Consider the following 22,643-nt stretch of genomic DNA (forward strand, 5'->3'; position numbering starts at 1 on the left):
CATTTCCCGTTTTTACCCCATCGGATGATTTTAATGTGTACAAGTATATCATTATTGGATGTAAAATGTCGTCTGATTTACAGTATATTTGCTATGCTTTGTATACTGCTTTAATATTTCATAAATTTTAACTTAAGAAACATTTCCATATCTGGGTAAATAAGTTTGTAAGTAGTCGTCTTGACTCGGAGAGGTAATATTTTGGTTTTCCCAACTTGTTTAGTGTTATGTTTACTGTTTTGAAAAATAACTCTTAGGTGCCGAGATAAAGTGTAAGGATTTACTGGTGCTAGAAGACCGGTTAAGTGAGTAAATTTATATGTGATCAGTTTAATTCGCTGGACAAGGTTACATCGGCTATGTTCGAAATATTCTTTTTTCTAAGGTGGGCAGGGATCAACAAGTTATTAGGGTTATAGCTGTGGCAATTTTATATTTAGATTCAATCCGACATTAGCTTTGAAATCTGTGAGGTTTAACATTATGAGGCTGTATGTTGGCCAAATTGTTTTATAGCAAATCTTGCGAATTTTATTATTGACAAGCATTTGAAATATTTTATTTACAGTTAATTTAATAATAATTGAAGTAATTAAAAGGTATTTATTTTGTAAACTTGGAAACTGTAAGAAGCGAACCAATTAGTGTTGAATGGCAATATTTGTGGCGTGACATTGGTCCATCATTTTACCAAGAAACGGCGGTTTCTAAGACATAATAGTTCAATGACCTTCAAAATATTCTAAACTTACCTTTTCAACCGGATTTTGAGAAATTGAGGAATGAGAATGTTTATATATTACTAAGGTTAGCAATGATTATAGAAACATAGACCATAGAGAGTTTTGCGACAGTTCACTAACGGAACTAAATTACCCATACATACCGACACATTTCCAATGGTGCATTATCAAATCACGAGGCGTCAACAACAGATTCAATCACGCCATTTTGAATATGCATGGTCCGCTCAGCCGCAGTAGAGCTGAAGGTGGGATGTGCGCCATATGTCCTCTGATTTCTCCGTGTTCAAAAAGAAAATTAAGAGTTAAGTAACCATGTAGTAAAGTTCCGCAGCGTACGGAGGACAGGTCATGGCCTAGCGGAAGGTCCAGTATAATAATGTCTTGTCAAGTTATAAAACTTCAAACACCCTATACAAATATATTCATTTCCACCGATGGATACCTTGTTACTTAGTGTCGTGTGAATCTCCTTAGGATGTTTCAATAAAAAATTTTTCAGGGTTAAGGTTTATAATCAATAGTTAAGGAACCCTCACCTCAGGAATCCTACTTCTACAGGGAATTGCGAGTTTGTTCAATACATAGTTTTTACTAAATGGGGTTTCTGCCGTTCCTCCAGTGTTGCCAGATGATAAGGGAGGAAACTGAAGTGAGAAAGGCTAGAGAGACATCTAGGGTTCGTTAGCTAATCTTTGACGTTTTGGAAAATTGCCAGTGGATCCCCTACTTTCCAGACAGTTGGGGGCAATTCTCTAACTTTTTAAACGAGTTATCGCAAGTGATAACTATCGTCTAAAGGGTTGGTGTCAACCTCGTGCGTTCTATGAGAGCGCGAGATCTGAATAGGCGATTATTTATGTGTGTCATCAAGCCTTGAACGAAAATCGGCGGATGTCTCGTGAATTTCTCTCGTGCTAATAATAAAACAAGGTTGTCAAGTTAAAATTTTACCGTCTTTAGTTATAAAGCAAGCGATAACTTATCGACCTGCTTAACCCTTTCGATTAGTTATCCCTCTCGTGATAATTAAAGACGGTAATATTTTAACTTGACCACTTTCCGATCAAGGTTTGATCATGGATTTATAATAGAAGCTTACGCTTCCTGGATATTTCACTGTAGCCTCCAGTAAGGCATTTTGATTTTAAACACATTTATGTCATTAAAATTCGCGCGGGTGGGGACTGGGGAGCTGATGACGTAGAAATTGAGGCAAAATTTTTTCTCTCGGCGCGCGTGCGCGCGCGCTTTTCAATAAACTATTTCGCGCGCTCTATTCAAAATTAGAACTCATCGCGTGAAAAACTTCAACCCCCTCTGAATTTGCCTCAAATTCTACGTCACAAACGCTTGTGCCAGGCTGGTACTAGCTCGCGCCATTTCAGACGAGGAATAAATGTTGTGCGCGTTTTAAGGCGAGTGGAATATCCAGGAAGCGTAAGCTTTTATTATAAATCCATGGTTTGATGACACCTATAACTAGTCGCCTATTTATGTATTGCGCTCTCATAGACGGCAAGAGGTTGACAACAACCCTTTAGACGATAGTTATCACTTGCGATAACTCGTTTAAAAAGTTAGAGAATTGCCCCCCTGGTTGCGTAAGGCATTGTAATATTTTTTTCAGGGAAGGCAAAAGGAAAGACTTTGCCCTAAAAAGGGCATTTTTAGCAATACATTTTTAGTGAAAACCCTTTTTTTAAAAAGTAAGGTGGCCCTTAAAAGGGACTTTTTTTAAACAGTTTAACGTCATGTTTAGGAATCCCTTTCGCCAATATTTCTATATTCCCTATAAAACAACATTTCAGCGACATGTTCCAGAGAAATACAGCTTCTCCTTGCTCTCATCAAAAACCCAGCTACCGAAAACGTTCTCTCTACATCCGCCGACGTTGCTGGAGCTGACAAATATATTTTGGCCAGTGTCGCTAATATGGGGAAGTCTTTCTCGCGCATTCTCCAATAATCTAGGAACACGTCTTCTTGTTCCGTTCTCGGCTCCTTGAAGTAGGCGCAGATCTCCTTCATTGAAGTTTGTTCCTGCCCACCGCTGGCTGTTGGCAGGTTTAGCCGGCTAAACGGTGAAAAGGGCTTGGGTACAGGATTGCCTGGATTGGGAGTTTTGGACGCTTGCTTTAAAACTTGCGTCCGAATGCAAATTTCGGCTCGATTTTTTGAGAGACAGCTGAAAGCCGGATAGTCTTCAATCCAAACCGGATTTGTATAATCACCTGTAGATGAAATAGCCAAAAATTTTGGTTAGAACCCGAAACGTTTCTTAATCCTATGCTGGATTATTGTGGCATATATGTTAACAATTTGAAGCAATAAATACTTACTCTCAAAAAGCAGTAGTTTTTGTGCCGGGTCCAACAGCGATGCCATCACGTATGTCTCATCACACAATGTTGTTGAAAACCTTGTTTCAAGGTTTTTCAACAAGTTCCTTTTCAGATCCTTGAACTTTTCTGCAGTTGAATAATAGACGTCTTGAAATACCGTTAATAGAGTTCCAATTACTTTTGGGGCCATCGGTCGGCTAGCCTGGAAATAGTCAGTGGCTATTTTCAGAGGCCGCAACAGCTCCAAGAGTTCTTTGGCTTCTTCGACGTCGTCTTCTGTCGGAGGTTCTATGTCGATTTTGCCCGAATTTTTAGAGTCCATTTTGGCCTTGTTAATCACATAGACCAGTCCATCCAGCATGTTCTCCTGTTTAATGAGAAACACAATTTTTATTAGATTTGCATTGATAAAACATCATGAAAATCATTAATTAAAAACTAAATATATTCCGCGTTGTAACTAGGGAAAATTCAGATAAAAGTAACCAGAATTTTTTCTCCAAATTTATTAAAGATTTTCATTCACCAATATAAATTCATTAAGTTATGGTAGCCCGGCCATTTCATTCTTCCTTTAATATCTTACCTCAACAAACCTCTCCAGTCCATAAAACAAAGCGTTCCAACGAACTCCTCCCATTAACCTTAAATCCCGGCCGTTGGTTTTGGATTTCAACTCTTCCGTGTGCTTCGGAGACCGACGAAAAAAGATAATCCATGAGTGAAGCTTGTCCAATAGAGGCGTCACTTTATCGTCGCTTTTCAATGAGTCGTTGACGACTAACTGTAACGTGTGGGCCACGCTGCGTTTCCTATCCCACGAGTTATATTCGATTTCGCCAAAGTCCTCATCTTCTTCGGCATCTTGAGTTTCCCCAAGAATTGCCACCATTGGATCCCAAGCTACAAATAAAACAAATTTTACACAATCATTATTTGAATAAACAAGGGTGAAGAAACTTTTGAATTTTTTTTTACATACCGTCGTCTAGTTCAATACAGGACTCCGTATCGGATTCCGGGTCTTGATATTCCACTGGCCACGTTTCCGGCAAGACGTTCTTCATATTAAGAGCTTTCGTGATGTTAGCTGCGTTGTCCGCAACCACGCAGCAAATCTAAAAAGCATGATTAGTTGCTATTACACGACTCTAAAATAAATATAAAAGTGCGTTCTTTTAAGTACCTGGGATTCATTGACACCGATTTTCGCCAATGTTTCTTGCAATTTCCGCAAAATTGCTTCCCCAGTGTGACTTCCCAGTAAGAGGGAAAACCCAAGAAGAAGATTTTGGAAATGCCAAAATTCGTCAATAAATTGACACCTTGTCCCCAAAACCGACTGACGACGCCGGCTGCTCCATAAATCCATTGAAAGGTGTACACTCTTAATATTATTAAGGTGACTCTGTGAGAAAAAATATTATTGCCATTAATATAAGCGCATACCGAGGTTTTAGACTCTAAAGAACACACCCCTCAGATGTGATTCGTTTATAAATGAATATTGATAAATTAGCCCTTACTTTAATTTTGGGCTTCAGTTCAGCAACCGCGCTCTCTAAATCCCGAACCACAGCTTTTCTTGACTGCACTGTCAGGTGCGGCGCCACAGTCTCCATAAAAAGGCGAAAGCCCTTTCCTTCAACAATTCCGAATGGAAGACCATTTAAACTAAGTCGACCATTGCCTTTTTATAGGCAATTTGGTCTGGGTGTGAAAGTTTAACTTTTTTCACTGTCTTAGTCGGGGTTGACTCTACCCACTGTACCGGTCTCTTTCCTTCTTTTTCTCTCAAAACTACGCCTGGATGCAAGTTCTGCAATGCGTTTGGAGTGCAAAGCATAAGTCGATAATACTATTAACTGATACCCCGCATTAAATTATCAAAGAAACATACCTTTAAATGGCGTTCGAAATTGTTGGCGCAATCCGCTGAAATTCTCCCTTTTGATCCGCAATAATTACACTGCAACCGAACCTTCTTTGAGGGTACTCCGGGTGACCTTTCGTAATTCCCCTCGTACTTAAAGTGTTCTTGGATATTGTTTTTTCCGAAATTACCTTCCAGAAACCTCTTCTGGAAATTCTCGTCCAGAGTTAAGATTAACTCATCGCTAGACGGCGAAGACGCCGAAGAGCTGCTTGAAGGGCAGATGGAAACATCCCCGTCACTAAGACTGCAGACACAATTTAAAAGAAAAAAAGTTAGAAAATATGGCTGTACTTTAGTACAGTTAAAGTCAACCTAAACTTAAGGGCAGATAATTCAGGTTTATGGTACATTATTAAGTAAGTATAATTATAAAATTAATGTAATCATATCATTAAATATTTAATTTAAAATGATACTCGGTTTGAAGAAACGTTGTACTAAGTTGAAATATTTTTTTTTTCTTTGCCTAAGCGTTCTAAATATTTTAATTGAATCAATTTATTTAAATAAATATTTAAATAAACATTTCATGCTCATAGTTAAATTTTTAGTCAATATAACAAAACTAACTACATACAGGTGCGATTTAACCAAGATATTGATCCATCCCATCAGTTACAAGAGAAAATATTTTACTTATCCCAAAAAACTGAACATTCTAACCATTTAAAGCAGGGTAAATATTTTCAAGAAGATTTATTAAATAAAGATTGAATGTTATTCTTGGCATTTGTAAGAAAAATATTTAAAAGAATTAAAAAAAAATATAATCTCCCCGAACTTCTAAACAGTATTAAAACATTCTAACCTGGCGTATAAACTTTTAAATCGAGAACGAAGTGTGCTTCTCATCGATAAAATATATAGAGACTAAAATTAAAGAATAAAATAAACTCACCCATTATCCAAATCTTCAGAGTCTTGATGTTGAGACATCTCGGGAAATTCTTACAAAAATGCAAAATAAAAAGAAAGGGGATAAAGCCAAAAAAGGTCAGTTCTAAACTACGAAGCTCTCGTCTTGGTTGGAAAACTCGAGAGAAAATGTGATTCTGTTTGAGTTCTGGCGACTTTTTATTCCTCCTCCCTGACCCAACGAAGACCCGAGGGGGAGTAATGATTTCACCTTCTCAACCTATGGAGTGGTCTGGGCTTAGCCCTTCGTGCTACTGTCCCCCATTACTCCGAGATGCTGAACCCCCTGAATCCATGCTACTAGGATGAAGGAAACTGCCCAATTTAGAAAATCTCCATAAAATTTCAAAAATTATGTATTTCTTTGTGTATCTCTCACAGACTCACATTGGAATAAGAAAGTTTTAACTGTATTTTAATTAAATTTATAGAACTCTCATATTATTGCTCCAAAAACCTATAATCTTACTTCAGTTTTACTTGGTTTTCAATTTTAGATAATTATGGCAAACGTTGAAGAAAATAATTATGAACTTTTAAACTAACCTTGAAGTTTTACGTTCATAAATAATCATGAATCCGGGAAAACTACTCAAATAACTGGCATATTTAAAATCTTCTACTATTTCTATTATTAATGCCTTCAAAAATAAAATTAGCACAAATTTTGTAATTAATTAAATTAGAGAAATAAAAGCAAGGTTCAGTTTTGTAAGAGGAAAATGTCCGACAACTCGTGCAATGCATAACTTATTTGAGATAAAACATTATAGAAACTACATTCATTAGCATTAACCGGCATTAACAAAGCGTTTTGAATGTATTCTTCAAATGTATTTAATAGCGCTATTTAAAATTAGTTAAAAATCTAAATATATGACATATATTGATTAAATTTAGTTTATTCACGTTAAATTATCATAACTATAAAAAGAAGTGGTTTATTGATACTTAAATCATGGATTTATAATTGAAGCTTACGCTTCCAGGATATTCCACTGTAGCCTTCAGTAAGGCATTTTGATTTTAAACAAATTTATGTCATAAAAATTCGCGCGCGTGGGGACTGGGGGGCTGATGACGTAGAAATTGAGGCAAACTGTTTTTCTCGGCGCGCGTGCGCGCGTGCACGCGCGTTTTCTAAAAATTGTTTCGCGCGCGCTATTAAAAGTTAAAACTAAAGCGCGTGAAAAACTTCCACCCCCCTCTGAATTTGCCTCAAATTCTACGTCACAAACGCGCCTGCCAGGCTGGTACTAGCTCGCGCCAGTTCAGATGAGTAATAAATGTTGTGCGCGTTTTAAGGCGAGTGGAATATCCAGAAAGCGTAAGCTTCTATTATAAATCCATGCTTAAATATATACTGCCTTCAAATTAAAGGCACGGTGTAGTGAGGATAAAGCAGACAAAAGAATACGTGGGATCAAGTCGGATTAAAAACTCATATTATAACCTGCTAAATACGTTAACAAATGATGAAGTTATCATTAATTTAATGAACGAAAATCTTGAGTGTTATATACTCTTTATATCTTAATTAATATATAGTAGCGAGGCTTAAAAAAGACTGCAAGAAAAGGGGGATTTTTCGGTAAATTGGAAAATACGTTGAATGACGAGCAGCCCGCCCGTAACGCGCCAAAAGAGATACTCAGAGGATATGCCAAGAGTTAGTTTTAGTGATAACATCAAATAGACTCTTGTTCGCCAGTTATTTACCCCACGTTTATATTGTATCGTGTGTTTTCCGAAATCTGGGATTGCTACTTTTGAGTTAGAAAGAATAAAAAACTTTATAATCTATATAAATGTCACTAATTGTTCAGCTCTAATGTATTTAGGCCTAGTTATCTTGAAAAAAAAATGGAAAATTGCTTGTTTAATTAAAAGGTTTATAACATTTTCCTCTAATTTGAAGATCCAGTCTACTGGGGGGAAATCGTTCTACAGGAGCTCATGGGAAATGCATAGGATGGAAAACGCCTTTAAGTGGGCTACTGTTTTTAAAATCTTTATCCCTAATTAACATGCGTTAATTTTTTTTTTTTTAGCAGCTATAAAAGTTGTAGGCTGGAATTCCAATCTATAGCACTATGTCGTTAAAGTTTCGTGGGGAAAACAGAACTTTCCCGTGGGTTGGAAAAATCTTGAAATGAAGGGGGCACTCCTCCCTTTTCATGAGAAAAGGTAATTGCTTGTCAACGATAAACCCTTTGGCGCCCTCAATTCGCGGGAGAGGTTCGAATGGGACCTTATCTTTTGTGATCGCTAGGTAATCTGGCGCGCACCGAAAACCAGCGTCATCAAAACGAGGGACTACTGAGTTCAATCTAGATCGTCAGAGCATAAGGAAGGTAAATTTTTCCCGCCATTTCTTTAAGAAGAGGAAAATCTCCTCGACAATAGACAATAGAAAGCGGCGGGAAAAATAGAATAAGAAGCATAGTTTCTTCATATGTTGTATGGCCCAGTTGAGGACAAACTGGGGCTAGGGAGGGGTGGTGTAACGGCCGGCTACTTCACTCGCCGTATAGGCGCTAAAAGCCGCGCGTCTCCATACTCTCCAACCCTCTATGCCTTTAGGGTGTCCTATTGTCATCTTAGCTGGGGTGGTCCTCGTGACCCTGACCTCCCGGACTAGGTTGCCATTAGGCACTAATTTCAGTTTCCAAGAATCTACCTAAATTTATGGCTTGATGACTTGGCGGAGAGATGTTAAGAAACTCTCTCCGAATGGTTTTATGACAGGGTTGACTTAAGGGATTGTGTTGTTCCGAATAATAAAATATCAGTTCTATTTCAACCCTCACTTTTTTAACATCTCCTACATTCGCTACCATGAGTTAATAATATGTGAGCTCCCTATAAGTTACTCAGGCTCCAATATGGGCGCTAGCAAACTTTACCCGTCACTCTTGACTTTTGAATTTGCCGCGAGAAAAATTGAGCAAGTGTTTTAGAATAGCAATTAATTCTATTTCAACCAAAACCTGAGATTAATTACAATAATGTACAAATCGTCTAGAGTGGTACGTTTGTGTGTAATTTTTCCGGTTAGTTTTTAAAATAAACATGAGTAGGCTTAATATTAAGCCATATATTTTAAAGGGAGAATCACAATAAGTAATTGTACTAGATGACGTTAATTTGCAGAACGAAATTTTCAGACCGAACAAAATTTGAATTTCACGCCCGCGAGGGGGTGTTGCTTAATTAAGCTAGTGACACCAGGTCAAGGAATATTTTTTAAATTGTGAGGACTACCAGTCGTTATAAAAAATAGAAACCTCTAATAACGTTTAGGGAAATAGAGATTAATAATTAAATTCTGGATCAAAAGTACATGTTGTTAAAAGCTAAAATATTGTTTTAGTCTGGTTTCTCATCGCATAGTGGCGCTGCTTAAGGGGTTTGAGGGCTTTGAGAAAGTCTCGTAAAGTCAAATAAACATTGCGAAGTTTTCAAATGACAGAATTCACTGTTTTAAAAACGAATTAAACTATGAATGTAAAAAGGTCATGTATTTCCTTTAATGACTTTTTCTGGCTTTCTTTTAAACCGAAATATGTCAAAACTTCTCTTTCTGTTGCGATTTGGGAAAAAGTTTCGTTTACAATTTTGTCTGTTTGTTACTTAAAGGGTTAGGGACACAATTTTTGAAAAACGGGTAGTTAAATCGTTTTTAAAACATCTATTGAATTATGATAAGCTTATATCCCAAGTGAAACGATAGAATAGTTGGAAAGAATTCATTATGTATACGTTTTGGAAACGGGGTTTTGAATATGACTTAAAAATCAGAGTGATATTATAAACTGTATTTTCTGATTCAAGAAGATCCGTTCTTTCAGAAAGGATTATTATGATAAAATTTTAAGATTTTCGATTTTTCGTGATTCTAACCCTTTAAATTATGTCACGCAACGATATTGACTCTAACTCGCGTTGAGTGCGAAGGGTAAGATACAGGATACAACACTCAATTAATACAGTTACAGCCTTTTAGGAATCATTGCTGAATATGATATTTCATTTAAATAATAACGAGAGGTAGCTTATAACTTCAACTAAAATTAGATAATTAATCGTAATGATAACTTTCCCGTTTCACCTTAGATTAGGGACTGAAGGAATTAGGACACGTTTACGTGAACCATCAGAAACGCTTAGAAATCTAAGCTTTCTAAGCTTTGCCTATGAAGGGATTTCCACACTAAGCCTGTGGCTTGTTTACAGGTGGGTCCCTTTACAATGTATAGAGGGGTGGTGGCTAGCCCCTATGCCACAGCTAACCTACAGCGCCCTACACTCTAAGAAATTGGAGTGTGATTTAACACCTTTATAAGTACTTTATATGGGTCCAAATTTGACACCGTTACAGGTGTACATTTACACCCCTGAAGGGATTTATCACACTTACACTCAAAAAAATGGGGTGTGCTTTAACACCTTTAAAAGTAGTTTATATGGGTCCAAATTTGACACCGTTACAGGTGTTCATTTACACCCCTGAAAGGGTTTAATAACACTTATTTGAGCAATTGATGGCAAAGATAAGTATAAAATTGTGCACAGAGGTGCAGTTTAACACCTTTTGAACTCTTATATCGCACTGAAAGTGAATTTTTACTCTCATATTAGTGTTGTGCAACTCCTTAAAGGGTGCGGCATAGCACCTTCCAGAGTGTCGCTTCACACCTTTAAGAGTGGGAGATTATTTGGTAGGATAGTAGTAGAAATTCTAGTACTTTTCCTAGACTTAAGGGCAAAACCGATGACGTAAAAAACACTATAGTAGCTACATTTTGACCACTCATGAGGCATAACTCAAATATCGAGTATGGTTTTCCTGTTTAATTAAATTTTGATTATCCGCCATTCCGCAGTATTATTAGCAATCAATGCTAAATTCATAGCAGGGTTCTTCCTTGAGAGAACTTCATCACCTATAGGGAGGAGAGTTCTCTCATGCAGAACTATACCTCTTTAAGCGAGGGCTGTTGCGTATAAAGTCATTTTTACGGGTTTATAAACTTCTGAAAAAGGCAGAAAGTTTTCACTTCGTACAAATGCATAGGGTATTAAATTAGTTTTGGAGGCTATACTATTCAAGCAGTAGATATAGACGTTCTTGTTAAATTTAATAATCTCTTTTCACTAAGAGTTTTTCGAGCACCAGAAACGCGTTTAATCTAATTTGCACTACAGATTTTACAAAAAAAAAATCCATTTAGTACTCTAATTTTTCTCAAAATAATGATAAAACATGTCACAAAAGCAAGTGCCCCACTTTGGCTTCTCAAGCTGGCCCTACTGTGAGGCCAGTATCTAACCTAGTCTCGTTTTTTAAGAGTATCGCTTAACACCTGTAAGAGTGTCGCCTAACACGTTTAGCATCGTTTTATGAAGGTACAACACCGCCAGATTACCAATTTCTTTGTTAATTTTATTTAAAGGATAAAACTGTTTTCTTTCATGAATATCATCATTAAAAAAAGGTTTAACAAGTACGTTTTTCAATAATTTTTTACTGTTTGTATTGACTTTAATGTTAAAACATTAATGAAAAATAAATGAAAGACCTTATTTAAGAAACCAGCAGTAATATAATTTTTCATGTTTAATTTCGAACGGTGTTTTAATAGTGTTATTATACACCGAATTTACACTTTAAATTGGCCTCTAAAAACTCAAGTTAATAAAACACTCTTTTGGGTGTTTTTACGGTGTTTACACCGTTTTAACACCTTTTTAACACTTCCATTTCTTAGAGTGTACACTAACTATTACCGTTAACTTCTGCAAGTTTTGATGGAAAGGAGAAACCGGGTTTGACCGCGGGGGAAAACTCCTTTAACAAGCGGGGAGAGAACTTGCAAAGGATTTGTTCCCAGATTTTCACCCGGTGCCACAGTCCGGGATCGAACCCGGGATCCTCTTGCTGCGAGGCGAAAGCGCTAGCCGCTACGCCACCCCAAGTTATAGGCTCATAAATACCTTTTGAAGGGCTATCTGAATTATCATGTAGATCTAAAGCAATGCATTTTTACTACAATAACTCGAGTTCCAATTTAAATATACCATTTAGTGATTAACCGAGTTGTGAGACGCGTTGCGGCGGCCCCTTGTACTAGAATCTCAGCTTTGGCGCCTTTTACAGATATTTTCTCCATCTCCCCCCTCACTTCGGACTTCCGGAAGAACTCGCTGGATAAATTATTGTTCTCGGCCTGAGTAACTTATTAACTCATGGTAATATATGCAGTTTCGAATATAATTTTGAATGAATCTTTGGTAAATTTGCCTCGCGTTAAATATTAATCTCAAATAGTATATTCGACCAACCCTACTCTAAACAGTGATAAAATTATAACCGTATAAATTTACTTATGCTGTAATTCTAATATTCCGGCGAATCGAAGAACAGATAGTTTTAGTGATTATCCCCTCGATGAGTTTACAACATAGACTTATGCCGATGCACACTTATCGCTTCTTATAAATTTCTAACATTACGTACTTAACGCTCAATTAATACACGTACAGAAAGTTTTAGTTTATGACATAGACTTGTGCCGACGGATAATTTTCGCATCTTATAAATTTCTAACATGAACTTATGGCCAGCCAGAAGCGTTTGAAAGAGAAAGAATTCGGTAAAACACCCAATAATTGTAATATCCCGGTGCCTTAAGACCATTCTACAAAGAACGTCAGTAAATACTTGCCTTTGCTTTCAAAATTTCCCTCGATTTCTTTGAATGTTGAAAGAGGGGAGCTGTCAAACGGTCAAACTCTTATTGTCGACGGGTGAGAGGAATTTTTAAGGGAGAGCATATGGCTTAACCTAACTATCATAATTTCCTTCCTTTTAAGTAGACGAACAAAAAATATCAACTCACCACAATTCTCTCCCATTCACTCTCCCTTCAATGACGATCGAAAAATTTTATACTGTCTAAGGCAGTTCTCTTTCACGACGCCGCTGTGAATGGACAGAAGTACTAAATTTTTTAATTGCCGTGTAGTTTTTTCACTGTTTGATAATAATGGTAATAATTTCATTAGGGCTGCTAATTGAACGATTTAATTTTATAGATATTATTTTTCGAGGAATATTCCTAAGAGAAGAAACTATGATTCAAATTCTATTTTTCCCGCCACTTTTTCTTGTCAAACAGAATTTCCCCTTCTTAATAGAAACAAAGTGAGTAAAGAGGAGGAGTGGAAGCTCCCCCGGCTCCACAAGCGCAAATAATGATGTTGCTCCTAAATTGGTACATGAGAGCTTCCGGCCCGTTTAATTTTGCTTAGCGGAAGTCGCCCTGTACCAGGAAAAAGGGGCAACAAGTTGAGGCATTCCTTCCACCCCTTTATTTTAATTTCGGCTGACATTTTTGGCATAACTATCTTTTAAGCTTGCAAAAATGTCAACTGAAATTAAAATAAAGTGGTTTTACTTCATTGGTGTAATTATTTGCCACGCTGACGCGGACTCCCGATGATGTTAAAATGGTAGTCTGTCGCAAAGGCATATGAAAGTATATATTATAAGAATGTGACTTAGCAATCGATAACTTTGTTTTTAGCTGCGAAATGTGATATTAATGGTCATGACGTAATATTACCGCTTCAATAAATATGGTGTGACCATGGATATGGTGGGCGCCCAAAATAAATGATGTAATATACCTATCTCAAGTTGTTTCCGTTTGTAAAAACGGTTTTTTATAATATGTGTCCCTTCCAAGAAAGGCTTGGTCTTACTATTATTTAAATAAGAAATGATTTATTTAAAACGGAATCAATACTAGTAATACAGCATATTTAAAATAAATAAATAAATTGTATAAATTTTATTGTATAGGAAACAAGTGTTTTAAAGAAAAATGGTAGTTTTATTTATTATTTTTTTCAAAAGTGAAGGGTAAACGTCCCTAAAGGGAGGGTGAAGTGGAAAATAAAGTGATTTTTAATCGATTTTTCTATTGGTTATAAGACCTATATGCATAGTCAAACATCCTGGAAATATCTCTGAATGATGTTAAAAATAAAAATGGATTCAGATTCCATATTTCGAGCATTATTTAGCACGAGATGTAATAACCGTTGCACGCGACATTGAGCATGACTGGCACATTTTGTTAACTGGAAGGCAGGGCGTTACGCGATTGGTCGAAGGTATTAGGGTTAAATTATTGACGAAATCTGAATCCATTTTGATTTTTAAAATCGTTCAGAGATATTTCCTGGATGTTTCCCTAATTAAGGTTCCTGAAATTATTTCTTTTTAGCCACATCGTATGATGAACATCTACGATGTGGGTCTTAGTTTGACCTGGCCTGTTGGTGGTGGTGGTGGGGGCGTCGTGAAAGAGAACTGCCTTAGACAGTATAAAATTTTTCGGCCGTCATTGAAGGGAGAGTGAATGGGAGAGAATTGGGGTGAGGTGATATATTTCGTTCGTGTATTTTAAAAGGAAGGGAATTATAATTGTTAGTTTAAGCATTGAATTTATTTGTACTAGCAAAGTTAAACATTGAGAATTGTGTTTTACGTTTGCTCGATATATTTAAAGCGAGAGAGAGGACTATGGTATTGCCTTGATTTAAATGGAAGGTTTAATACTCCCTTTAAAATTCCGGTCACCCGTGGACAATAAGGGTTTCACGCCATCAATCATCCCGATCCCCGATTTCAAAATTCAAAGAAAAGGAGGGGGATTTTTAAGAAGCAAAAGCAAGTAAATACCGACGTTATATACAGGGTGTTTCTGAAAAGTCCATCACAAATTAAGGGGCGTGTTTATGGGACCAAACTGAGCGGAAAGTACCAAAGAACATGGGGTGTACAACATTTTGTTACGGAGATATGGCCTTCCAAACATTCGCCCCTAAAACAAGGAAATATCCAAAAATGAGGAGTAACACTTAAGACCGACTAACCAGCTTGTTTAAAATTACTAGACAATTTCAATAGCCTTTAATCGAACAATTGATTTCTACCTTTACTAATCAGAAGCGTATAAATGAGTAGAAGTATGCCTACGGTGGTAATGTAAAATTAATCCCAAGTGACATGATGTTTCAAGATCTTCCCAGCACCAAGTAAAATGAATCTGATTGAAGGGACTTTTATTAGCACAGCGTAAACAACGTTATTTTCAGGAATTAGTCCAAATGTCCACGGGCGGCATTACAAAAACGAGGCAGTCTTTCGAATGATACTTGGACATGTTGGAAGATCCCTGGCTTGTTCCTGTTATCTCAAACCGTAAAAAGCTACGCAAATCTTCATCATCACGGACAACACTCTTGTACGTTAGGTATGACCTTGAGAAAACCTAAAAGGACATCTCGAATGTATTTGAAAAACCCATCTCCAATTAAGGGGCGTGTTGTTTGTTTCCAACAGAGTAAACTCGCCCAGAGAACAATTACAATGCAGAGCCACGTTTCGGCGTTAATGGCCCACAAAGGTGGTCCCAAACAAAAGAACAAACTTTAATTTGTTTCGTTCAGTAAGTATTTCATGTGTCATAGATAAAACGCCATGATTAATGCACAAAGAAAATGTTATTGACAAGTTTTCGGACCGCGATGCTGAAATGTGGTGGTGCACCATCGTGCATGAACCACATTCTGTTTATTAAACCTAAGGGTACGTCTTCGAGTAGTTCTGGTAAATCGTCCCGTAAGAACTACAAGTAAGCCACACCGTTTAACCTGGGCTCTAGGAAATATGGCCCAATTAAATTGTCACCCACAATACTACACCACACGTTTAAGCTGAATTGTACTTTGTGAATTCTAACGCAAGTTGCGTGTGGTTTTTTCTTAATCAGCAAACCAATTGGCGGCTGCTTGTTTTTGGATCGTCCTCGAAAATAGTGAGAACTTCGCCTATTCTTAAAAAACAGAGCACTAAAACAGAGCACTATGTTTTTTAAGAAAGGAATAAAAGAGGTTTCACGTACATGTGTTTGTTTTATTAAACTCATAATTCAACGAAGTCTGTTACAATGCCTTTCTTCACAAATGCCGAATATGCGGATATGCACCTAATGTATGGACTAGCCGAGGGGAATGCCGCTGCAGCTGTACGCTTGTATCAGGAAAGATTTCCGCAGAGGCGACTACCAAATCGACTGACGTTCGAGGCTGTGGACAGACGTTTGAGGCAAGATGGACGAATCCAACCGGCTGGACCTCAACCTAGAGCGAGAGCCATCCCAGAGGCCGTAGAAGACGAAGTTCTCACCATTTTCGAGGACGAGCCTGAATCAAGTACCCGCCAAGTTGGTCGCCGATTAGGCGTAAACCACACGCTCGTGTGGAAAATCCTCAGAAGCCACCGGTTTCATCCTTTCCATGTTCAAAAAGTTCAAGGTTTGAATCCAGCGGACTACCCACGACGCACGGCGTTTTGTCAGTGGTTTCTGGCTAAAGTAAACGATATCGATTTCCCACGGGATTTGATGGTTACTGACGAAGCTAACTTTTCACGGGATGGTATTATTAACTTACATAATAAACATCAATGGTCCCAGCTAAACCCCCACGCAACTTGCGTTAGAAGTCACCAAGTACAATTCAGTTTAAACGTGTGGTGTGGTATTGTGGGTGACAATTTAATTGGGCCAAATTTCCTAGAGCCCAGGTTAAACGGTGTGGCTTACTTGCAGTTCTTACGGGACGATTTACCGGAACTACTCGAAGACGTACCCTTAGGTTTGGTAAACAGAATGTGGTTCATGCACGATGGTGCACCACCACATTTCAGCATCGCGGTCCGAAATTATCTTAACGCGACCTTCCCTTTGCGGTGGTTAGGTCGAGGTGGACCTGTGGAGTGGCCTGCTCGATCACCCGATCTGAACCCTTGTGATTTCTTTCTTTGGGGCCACCTGAAAGACTTAGTTTATCAGACTGAAGTGCCCGATGTTGAAGAGCTACGTCGACGAATAATTCACGGCTGTCAAACAATTCGCGAAACTCCAGGCATTTTTCAACGTGTAAGGGAATCATTTGTAAGACGTGCTAATGTGTGCCTTAACGCGGGTGGTGAACACTTTGAACAATTTTTGTAACTAGTTGCAATTAAATGTTAAAACTTGTCAATAAATTCATTTTCTTCGTGCATTAATCATGGCGTTTTATCTATGACACATGAAACACTTACTGAACGAAACAAATTAAAGTTTGTTCTTGTTTTTGGGACCACCTTTGTGGGCCATTAACGCCGAAACGTGGCTCTGCATTGTAATTGTTCTCTGGGCGAGTTTACTCTGTTGGAAACAAACTACACGCCCCTTAATTGGAGATGGGTTTTTCAAATACATTCGAGATGTCCTTTTAGGTTTTCTCAAGGTCATACCTAACGTACAAGAGTGTTGTCCGTGATGATGAAGATTTGCGTAGCTTTTTACGGTTTGAGATAACAGGAACAAGCCAGGGATCTTCCAACATGTCCAAGTATCATTCGAAAGACTGCCTCGTTTTTGTAATGCCGCCCGTGGACATTTGGACTAATTCCTGAAAATAACGTTGTTTACGCTGTGCTAATAAAAGTCCCTTCAATCAGAACCATTTTACTTGGTGCTGGGAAGATCTTGAAACATCATGTCACTTGGGATTAATTTTACATTACCACCGTAGGCATACTTCTACTCATTTATACGCTTCTGATTAGTAAAGGTAGAAATCAATTGTTCGATTAAAGGCTATTGAAATTGTCTAGTAATTTTAAACAAGCTGGTTAGTCGGTCTTAAGTGTTACTCCTCATTTTTGGATATTTCCTTGTTTTAGGGGCGAATGTTTGGAAGGCCATATCTCCGTAACAAAATGTTGTACACCCCATGTTCTTTGGTACTTTCCGCTCAGTTTGGTCCCATAAACACGCCCCTTAATTTGTGATGGACTTTTCAGAAACACCCTGTATAGAATGGTGTTTATTATTAGAATTTACGTGTATTTCTCCTCAAATCGAGAAGAATTTTAAAAGAAAGTCCGAGCGGGCAAGAATTCTAGAAGCGCGCTTTAGAAATCTTTTTAGTTTCTTCTTAGCTACAAGGTATCGATGGGATTAATAGTTTTACCTGAGTAGTAGTGGTAGTAGTAGTAGTATTAGTAATTTAGTAACGGGCGTTGGCGATATTTGATTCTCTTTGCCAAGCAGCCATTGAAAAATTATTCCCTCTGACCGGTATATTAGGGGATATTTCACTAGAAGTATATTTATTGTAGTAGGGATAGCGAGAGTACGTAAACGATGTGGCTTAATTATGGGCTAGACCATCTTGTTTTTTTAATATTTATAAAAGCAATGGAAATCTAAAACACGAAGCTGTAAACGTTTCACGGGGTGACGGGGAAAACCGAACTCATCCGCGGATAGGAAAAATCTAGGATTGATAAGCTCAATCCGCCCATCCCATTGAAAAGTCGTCATTGCTAATACAAAATAAACCCTTTGGCGCCAGTAATTTTCGGGCAAAGTACGCATGGGACCTCGACTTTTCTTTTCAGAAGGTTAGGTATTCTGGCGCGAAGGCGAAGCGAATATATCAGCGTCATCATGGCGGGGGAAATGGCTTCTATCTAGATTGCCAGAGCATGAGGAAGGTGCATTGGGGCCGGGGCGGATTTCTTTTAAAAACTGGAAATTCTGCTTGAAAATAGACAATACAAAGTGGTGGGACACCTGAGCAAAATAAAATAACAAACCAAAGTTTCTTCTGTAGGAAATCTCATCGAAAAATATGACGATTTTAAACACTTTTATTATATCTATAAAATTGCATCGTTCAATTAGCAGCCTCAATGAATTCATAATTATTTAACATAACTACCAAACAATGATAAAACTTCAGGTCTATTGACAACAATCCCTGTTTTTTGTGTAGAAACATTTTTATAACCTTGCATTTTGGGAATTTTTGGGCGGTAAGGGAAAAAGGTTACTTTAAATATCGTGACCAAATCTATCCATGATTATATTAGTTAAAGTTTCAAATGAACCCCATGGGTCCGCACATCCATCCTGGTAAAGTCATCATCGCGCATCTTTGCGTTTAATTAGAATTTGCCGCAATTCCCATCTCAAACACCTGGGTTTATTTATATAGATGGTTTTATTTTTGAAAGTATGTCAAAATAAGGTTTTTCTTTAAAAGATTTGAACTTTTCCCTATGGTTACTTACATAGTTCTAACATGTAGGATGGGATGGAATTGTTAGATCAGCCACGTTAAAAACTCATTTAGGCTCAGAGATTAAAATACCACTACAATTACTATACCCCGTAGAAATTTCTAAGTAAAATTAAAGAAAAAATAAGATCAGTAATCCTCATTTTTAGGGGGAGGATTTCGTAAATTGAATAATAATCAATATTACTTCAAAGTTTAAATTCATGTTTCTTTTTTGTTGTTTTTAGCCACATCGTATATATACGATGAGGCTATTAGTTTGTCCCGCGAGCCTGTGGGTGTGGGTGTGGTGGTCGTAGTAGTTTTTCGCGATTTGGAATGTGGTCAGAGTTACCCAAAGAAATAGTTAGTCAGAGCTAACCGAAGAAATGGTTATTTTATTGCTTTGGCAGTATAAAACGTTTCGTTCGACATTGAAGGGAGAGTGAATGTGAGAGAATTGTGGTGAGGTGATATTTTTCGTTCGTGTATTTTAAAAGGATGGGGATTATAATAGTAAGTGCAAGCATACATTTAATTGTACAGGTAAGGTTAAGCTTTGTGAAATGTGGTTTACGTTTGCTCCATATATTTAAAGCTAGAGAGAGAGAGAGAGAGAGGAATTTAGTATTGGCTTAATTTAAATGGAAGGTTTAATACTCCCTTTATAATTCCTGTCACCCGTCAACAATAAGGGTTTCACGCTTTTCATCTCACCCCCCGATTTCAAAATTCAAAGAAATCGAGGGGGATTTTTAAAAAGCAAAAGGAACTATATACCGACGTTATATTTGGAAAGGTGGTGTTTATTACTAGAAGTTACGTCGTTTCTCCATAAATCGAGAAGAGTTTTAAAAGAAGGTACTAGCTTGGGGCAGCATTCCTTTCCTTTCATTCTTGTAAAAGCTTCAAAACGAAGAGACGTTTTTTTTTTTTTGGTGCTAAGATATTGCGGAATATTATTTAACTTCTTTTAACAATTATTTAGTAATTTCTTATTATAATTAATAATTTTTTGTTGTTGTTGACGTTCGTTTAAATTGTCGTGTGTGCGCAGTACATTTTTATCGTTTCCTAGTTCGAATTGAGGAGTAAAGGATTGAACAATCACAGTAGGTTAGGTAAGGTATAGAGGGGTTATCCACTCATTAGGGTAGGTATAGAGGGGCTATTCACTCGTACGATGTGGCTACTATTACGAGCCCTTGGGTCGCCTTGTTTGTAAATATATTTCTGTAAATTTTCGCTCTTAAGAATTATAACTCGCGCCTTTCGTAGAATTGAAAGTTTTCGGGGTTTTCTCTCTGACGCATCGACAGTAAGGAGCCCGAGCTACGAATTTTCTTGCTTGCAACCCAAAAAAAAAGGGGTACGACCTCCCAAGTTTTGAAGAGAAAGTTGGCGCCAGGGGAGAGAACCGAGAAGGCTTTCCAAGCTTGGTTATAATAGAAAAAGGGAGTCTTATGTTGAACCTCAGACCACCTGGTGGTCTGAGGTTGAACATTGAAGCGATAGGAGCGATTTTTTTACCTTCAATAAAATTTTGTTTTTCATGTTTTAAATCTTCGATAATTTAAACCTAAATTAAACCCGCGATCAACCCTTTAGATTTTTCAGTTAGTGAACAACCAGAGTCACGTCAGCATGGGACCTCAACTTTTCAAAAGGTTAAATATTCGGGCGCGAAGCGAATATATCAGCGTAATCATGGCGGGACGGGGGCAATGGCTTCTATCTAGATTGTCAAAGGAATGGTGCATTTTTCTCTCTATAAACCATTTCGGAAATTACGTTAAGAGAAACCAACACACAGGGGCAATACCGCCATTGGGGTATTCTCCAGGGTTGGCGATTTTTTTGATTTTTTCAAAAAAATCAAAAAAATCGATTTTTTTTTATTTAAATCGGATTTTTTTGATTTTAATTGATTTATTTGATTTTTTTGATTTTTATTGAACTAATAGATAGTAAATTACCAACATGAAAACTTTTGAGTCAAAATTAAGCAAAAGCAAAATAATCATGACATTTAAGCAGCTTTTTGATATTATTACTATTCAAATGCTTGTATAAAAAGATAGCTTGACCTCTATTTCATTTCCTAGCCTTTCCAGCAAGACAAACTGGAGTTCTGGGAAAAACATAGATTGAAATATACCAAAACCACGATTATTTTTAATTTTAGGTCTTTTCTAATTAAGTTTCTTCTCGAGTTACTTAAAATACTCCTTGGAATCTTAGAAAACATTTTTTAAAAATAAAAATATATTCTTGATTTTAATCAAATGATTTTTTTAAAAAAATCGCTTGATTTAAATCATGATTTAAATCAGTGATTTAAATCAAACTGATTTAAATCAGACAACCCTGGTATTCTCCCTCTCGCCAAGTAGCACCGCCAGAAACAGTGTGCGTTGGCTAGGCTCAAATGTATTGACGTATCGCACACTGAAATCGCTCACACACACACCTATATAAAATTAAGCCTATATACCTACCTCGGATAACATAAAAATAGGTAGCTCTCCCAGAGAAACGAAAATGTCGTAATCAAATTCGAGATTGGTTACATCCACGGTTCTGTCACGTAGAAAAAGAAACTTACCTCCACAATTATTAATCCGTAACGGAATAGGGGTGGTTATTCAGTTATTACTACCATTCCAATCATAGCAATACTAATTTAAAATAAATAATAATCTAGCTTTATTGCGTGCCCATATCACCCAGAGGGCTTTATTTCATCCAACCGACAGCCGAAGGTGGTTACTCCCTCGGTTTAATATGCTAAACTACCCGGCGTTGCACTTTTTGTTTTAATTATTGGGACTTGAAACCTGGAAAAGTTTCCTGTCTATGTAGACACTAAATAATCTTTGAGGCCGCACGTATTTGCATGATGTATTTTTTAAACAATCTAGCTTTTATACAGGTTTTAAACTTAATAAAAGGATGATTAGTTAGGTGTTATTTATAAACCCCATATTATACGGGTTAAAATGAGAATGGTCATTATGAGTTTTTTAAAGGACACAAATAAACCACTTCTTCCAGTGTTTGGTTACATTCCATTTCCTCAAAAATATAATTCTCTTATATACATAAGATCATATAAATTTTAATAATAAATGGAAATGAAGGTGAACACTCCTTCGGTTTAATCAAATTTCATACAACATAATATTCATTTAGTAATAAAATTGAAATGGTGTTTACTCCCTCTGTTTAACCAAATTATATATTAATCTTAACGATATGTTACAATTTTGCACCATCAACTAAATCAATATCAAATTTTCACATACTAATGTGGTAACCCCATCTACCGATGGCTTCTCGAGTTTGCATTATATAAAAGAGATTTACTCTCTGACCTATCTTAACTTCTTTCCCATTCAAAGAAGCCTTAAAACCTTCCGAGGGATAGTCACATCACAGAAGAAAAAAAACTTCCCTTCTCGGGCAAGACCTATTCACCCCCCAACAAAAACTTCTCTTCTTTGGCACTGTCCC

General features: G+C 37.2%; 2 protein-coding genes and 2 long non-coding RNA genes across 6 annotated transcripts; 1 reads left to right on the forward strand and 3 right to left on the reverse strand.

Moving 5' to 3' along the window:
- Positions 1-505: 505 nt before the first annotated feature.
- LOC149620898 (uncharacterized) lies at positions 506-4,859 on the reverse strand. Of its 3 annotated transcripts, XR_016375534.1 has the most exons (7): positions 4,615-4,859; positions 4,275-4,496; positions 4,071-4,206; positions 3,675-3,991; positions 3,086-3,455; positions 1,283-2,977; positions 506-1,215 (listed from the first exon to the last, which is right to left on the reverse strand). XR_016375534.1 is itself a non-coding variant. In XM_089855800.1 (6 exons), exons 1-6 carry the CDS (start codon positions 4,708-4,710, stop codon positions 2,502-2,504), a joined length of 1,596 nt encoding a protein of 531 aa, XP_089711926.1. In that variant the 5' UTR covers positions 4,711-4,859; the 3' UTR covers positions 506-2,501. The 3 variants fall into 3 exon arrangements, 2 of the variants coding, with proteins under 2 accessions (XP_089711926.1, XP_089711925.1); XM_089855800.1 differs by having other exon boundaries at positions 506-2,977; positions 4,275-4,475; XM_089855799.1 differs by having other exon boundaries at positions 506-2,977.
- Positions 506-8,015, reverse strand: LOC149620899 (uncharacterized). The gene is made up of 2 exons (XR_016375536.1): positions 7,182-8,015; positions 506-1,733 (listed from the first exon to the last, which is right to left on the reverse strand). It is a non-coding gene; the product is annotated as an uncharacterized LOC149620899 (long non-coding RNA).
- LOC149620900 (uncharacterized) lies at positions 4,879-6,158 on the reverse strand. Its single transcript, XR_016375535.1, has 4 exons — positions 5,923-6,158; positions 5,153-5,268; positions 4,989-5,094; positions 4,879-4,907 (listed from the first exon to the last, which is right to left on the reverse strand). It is a non-coding gene; the product is annotated as an uncharacterized LOC149620900 (long non-coding RNA).
- A 6,674-nt stretch (positions 8,016-14,689) lies between the features above and the next one.
- Positions 14,690-19,017, forward strand: LOC149620901 (uncharacterized). Its single transcript, XM_089854636.1, has 3 exons — positions 14,690-15,265; positions 15,355-16,420; positions 18,943-19,017. The coding sequence occupies exons 2-3, from the start codon at positions 15,962-15,964 to the stop codon at positions 19,015-19,017; spliced, it is 534 nt and encodes a 177-aa protein (XP_089710762.1). The 5' UTR covers positions 14,690-15,265; positions 15,355-15,961.
- Positions 19,018-22,643: the final 3,626 nt, after the last annotated feature.

The sequence above is a fragment of the Phalangium opilio genome, unplaced genomic scaffold, assembly GCF_054372755.1.
Source record: "Phalangium opilio isolate 3A_F unplaced genomic scaffold, DU_Popi_V2 ptg000209l_1, whole genome shotgun sequence".
Lineage (NCBI taxonomy): Eukaryota > Metazoa > Arthropoda > Arachnida > Opiliones > Phalangiidae > Phalangium > Phalangium opilio.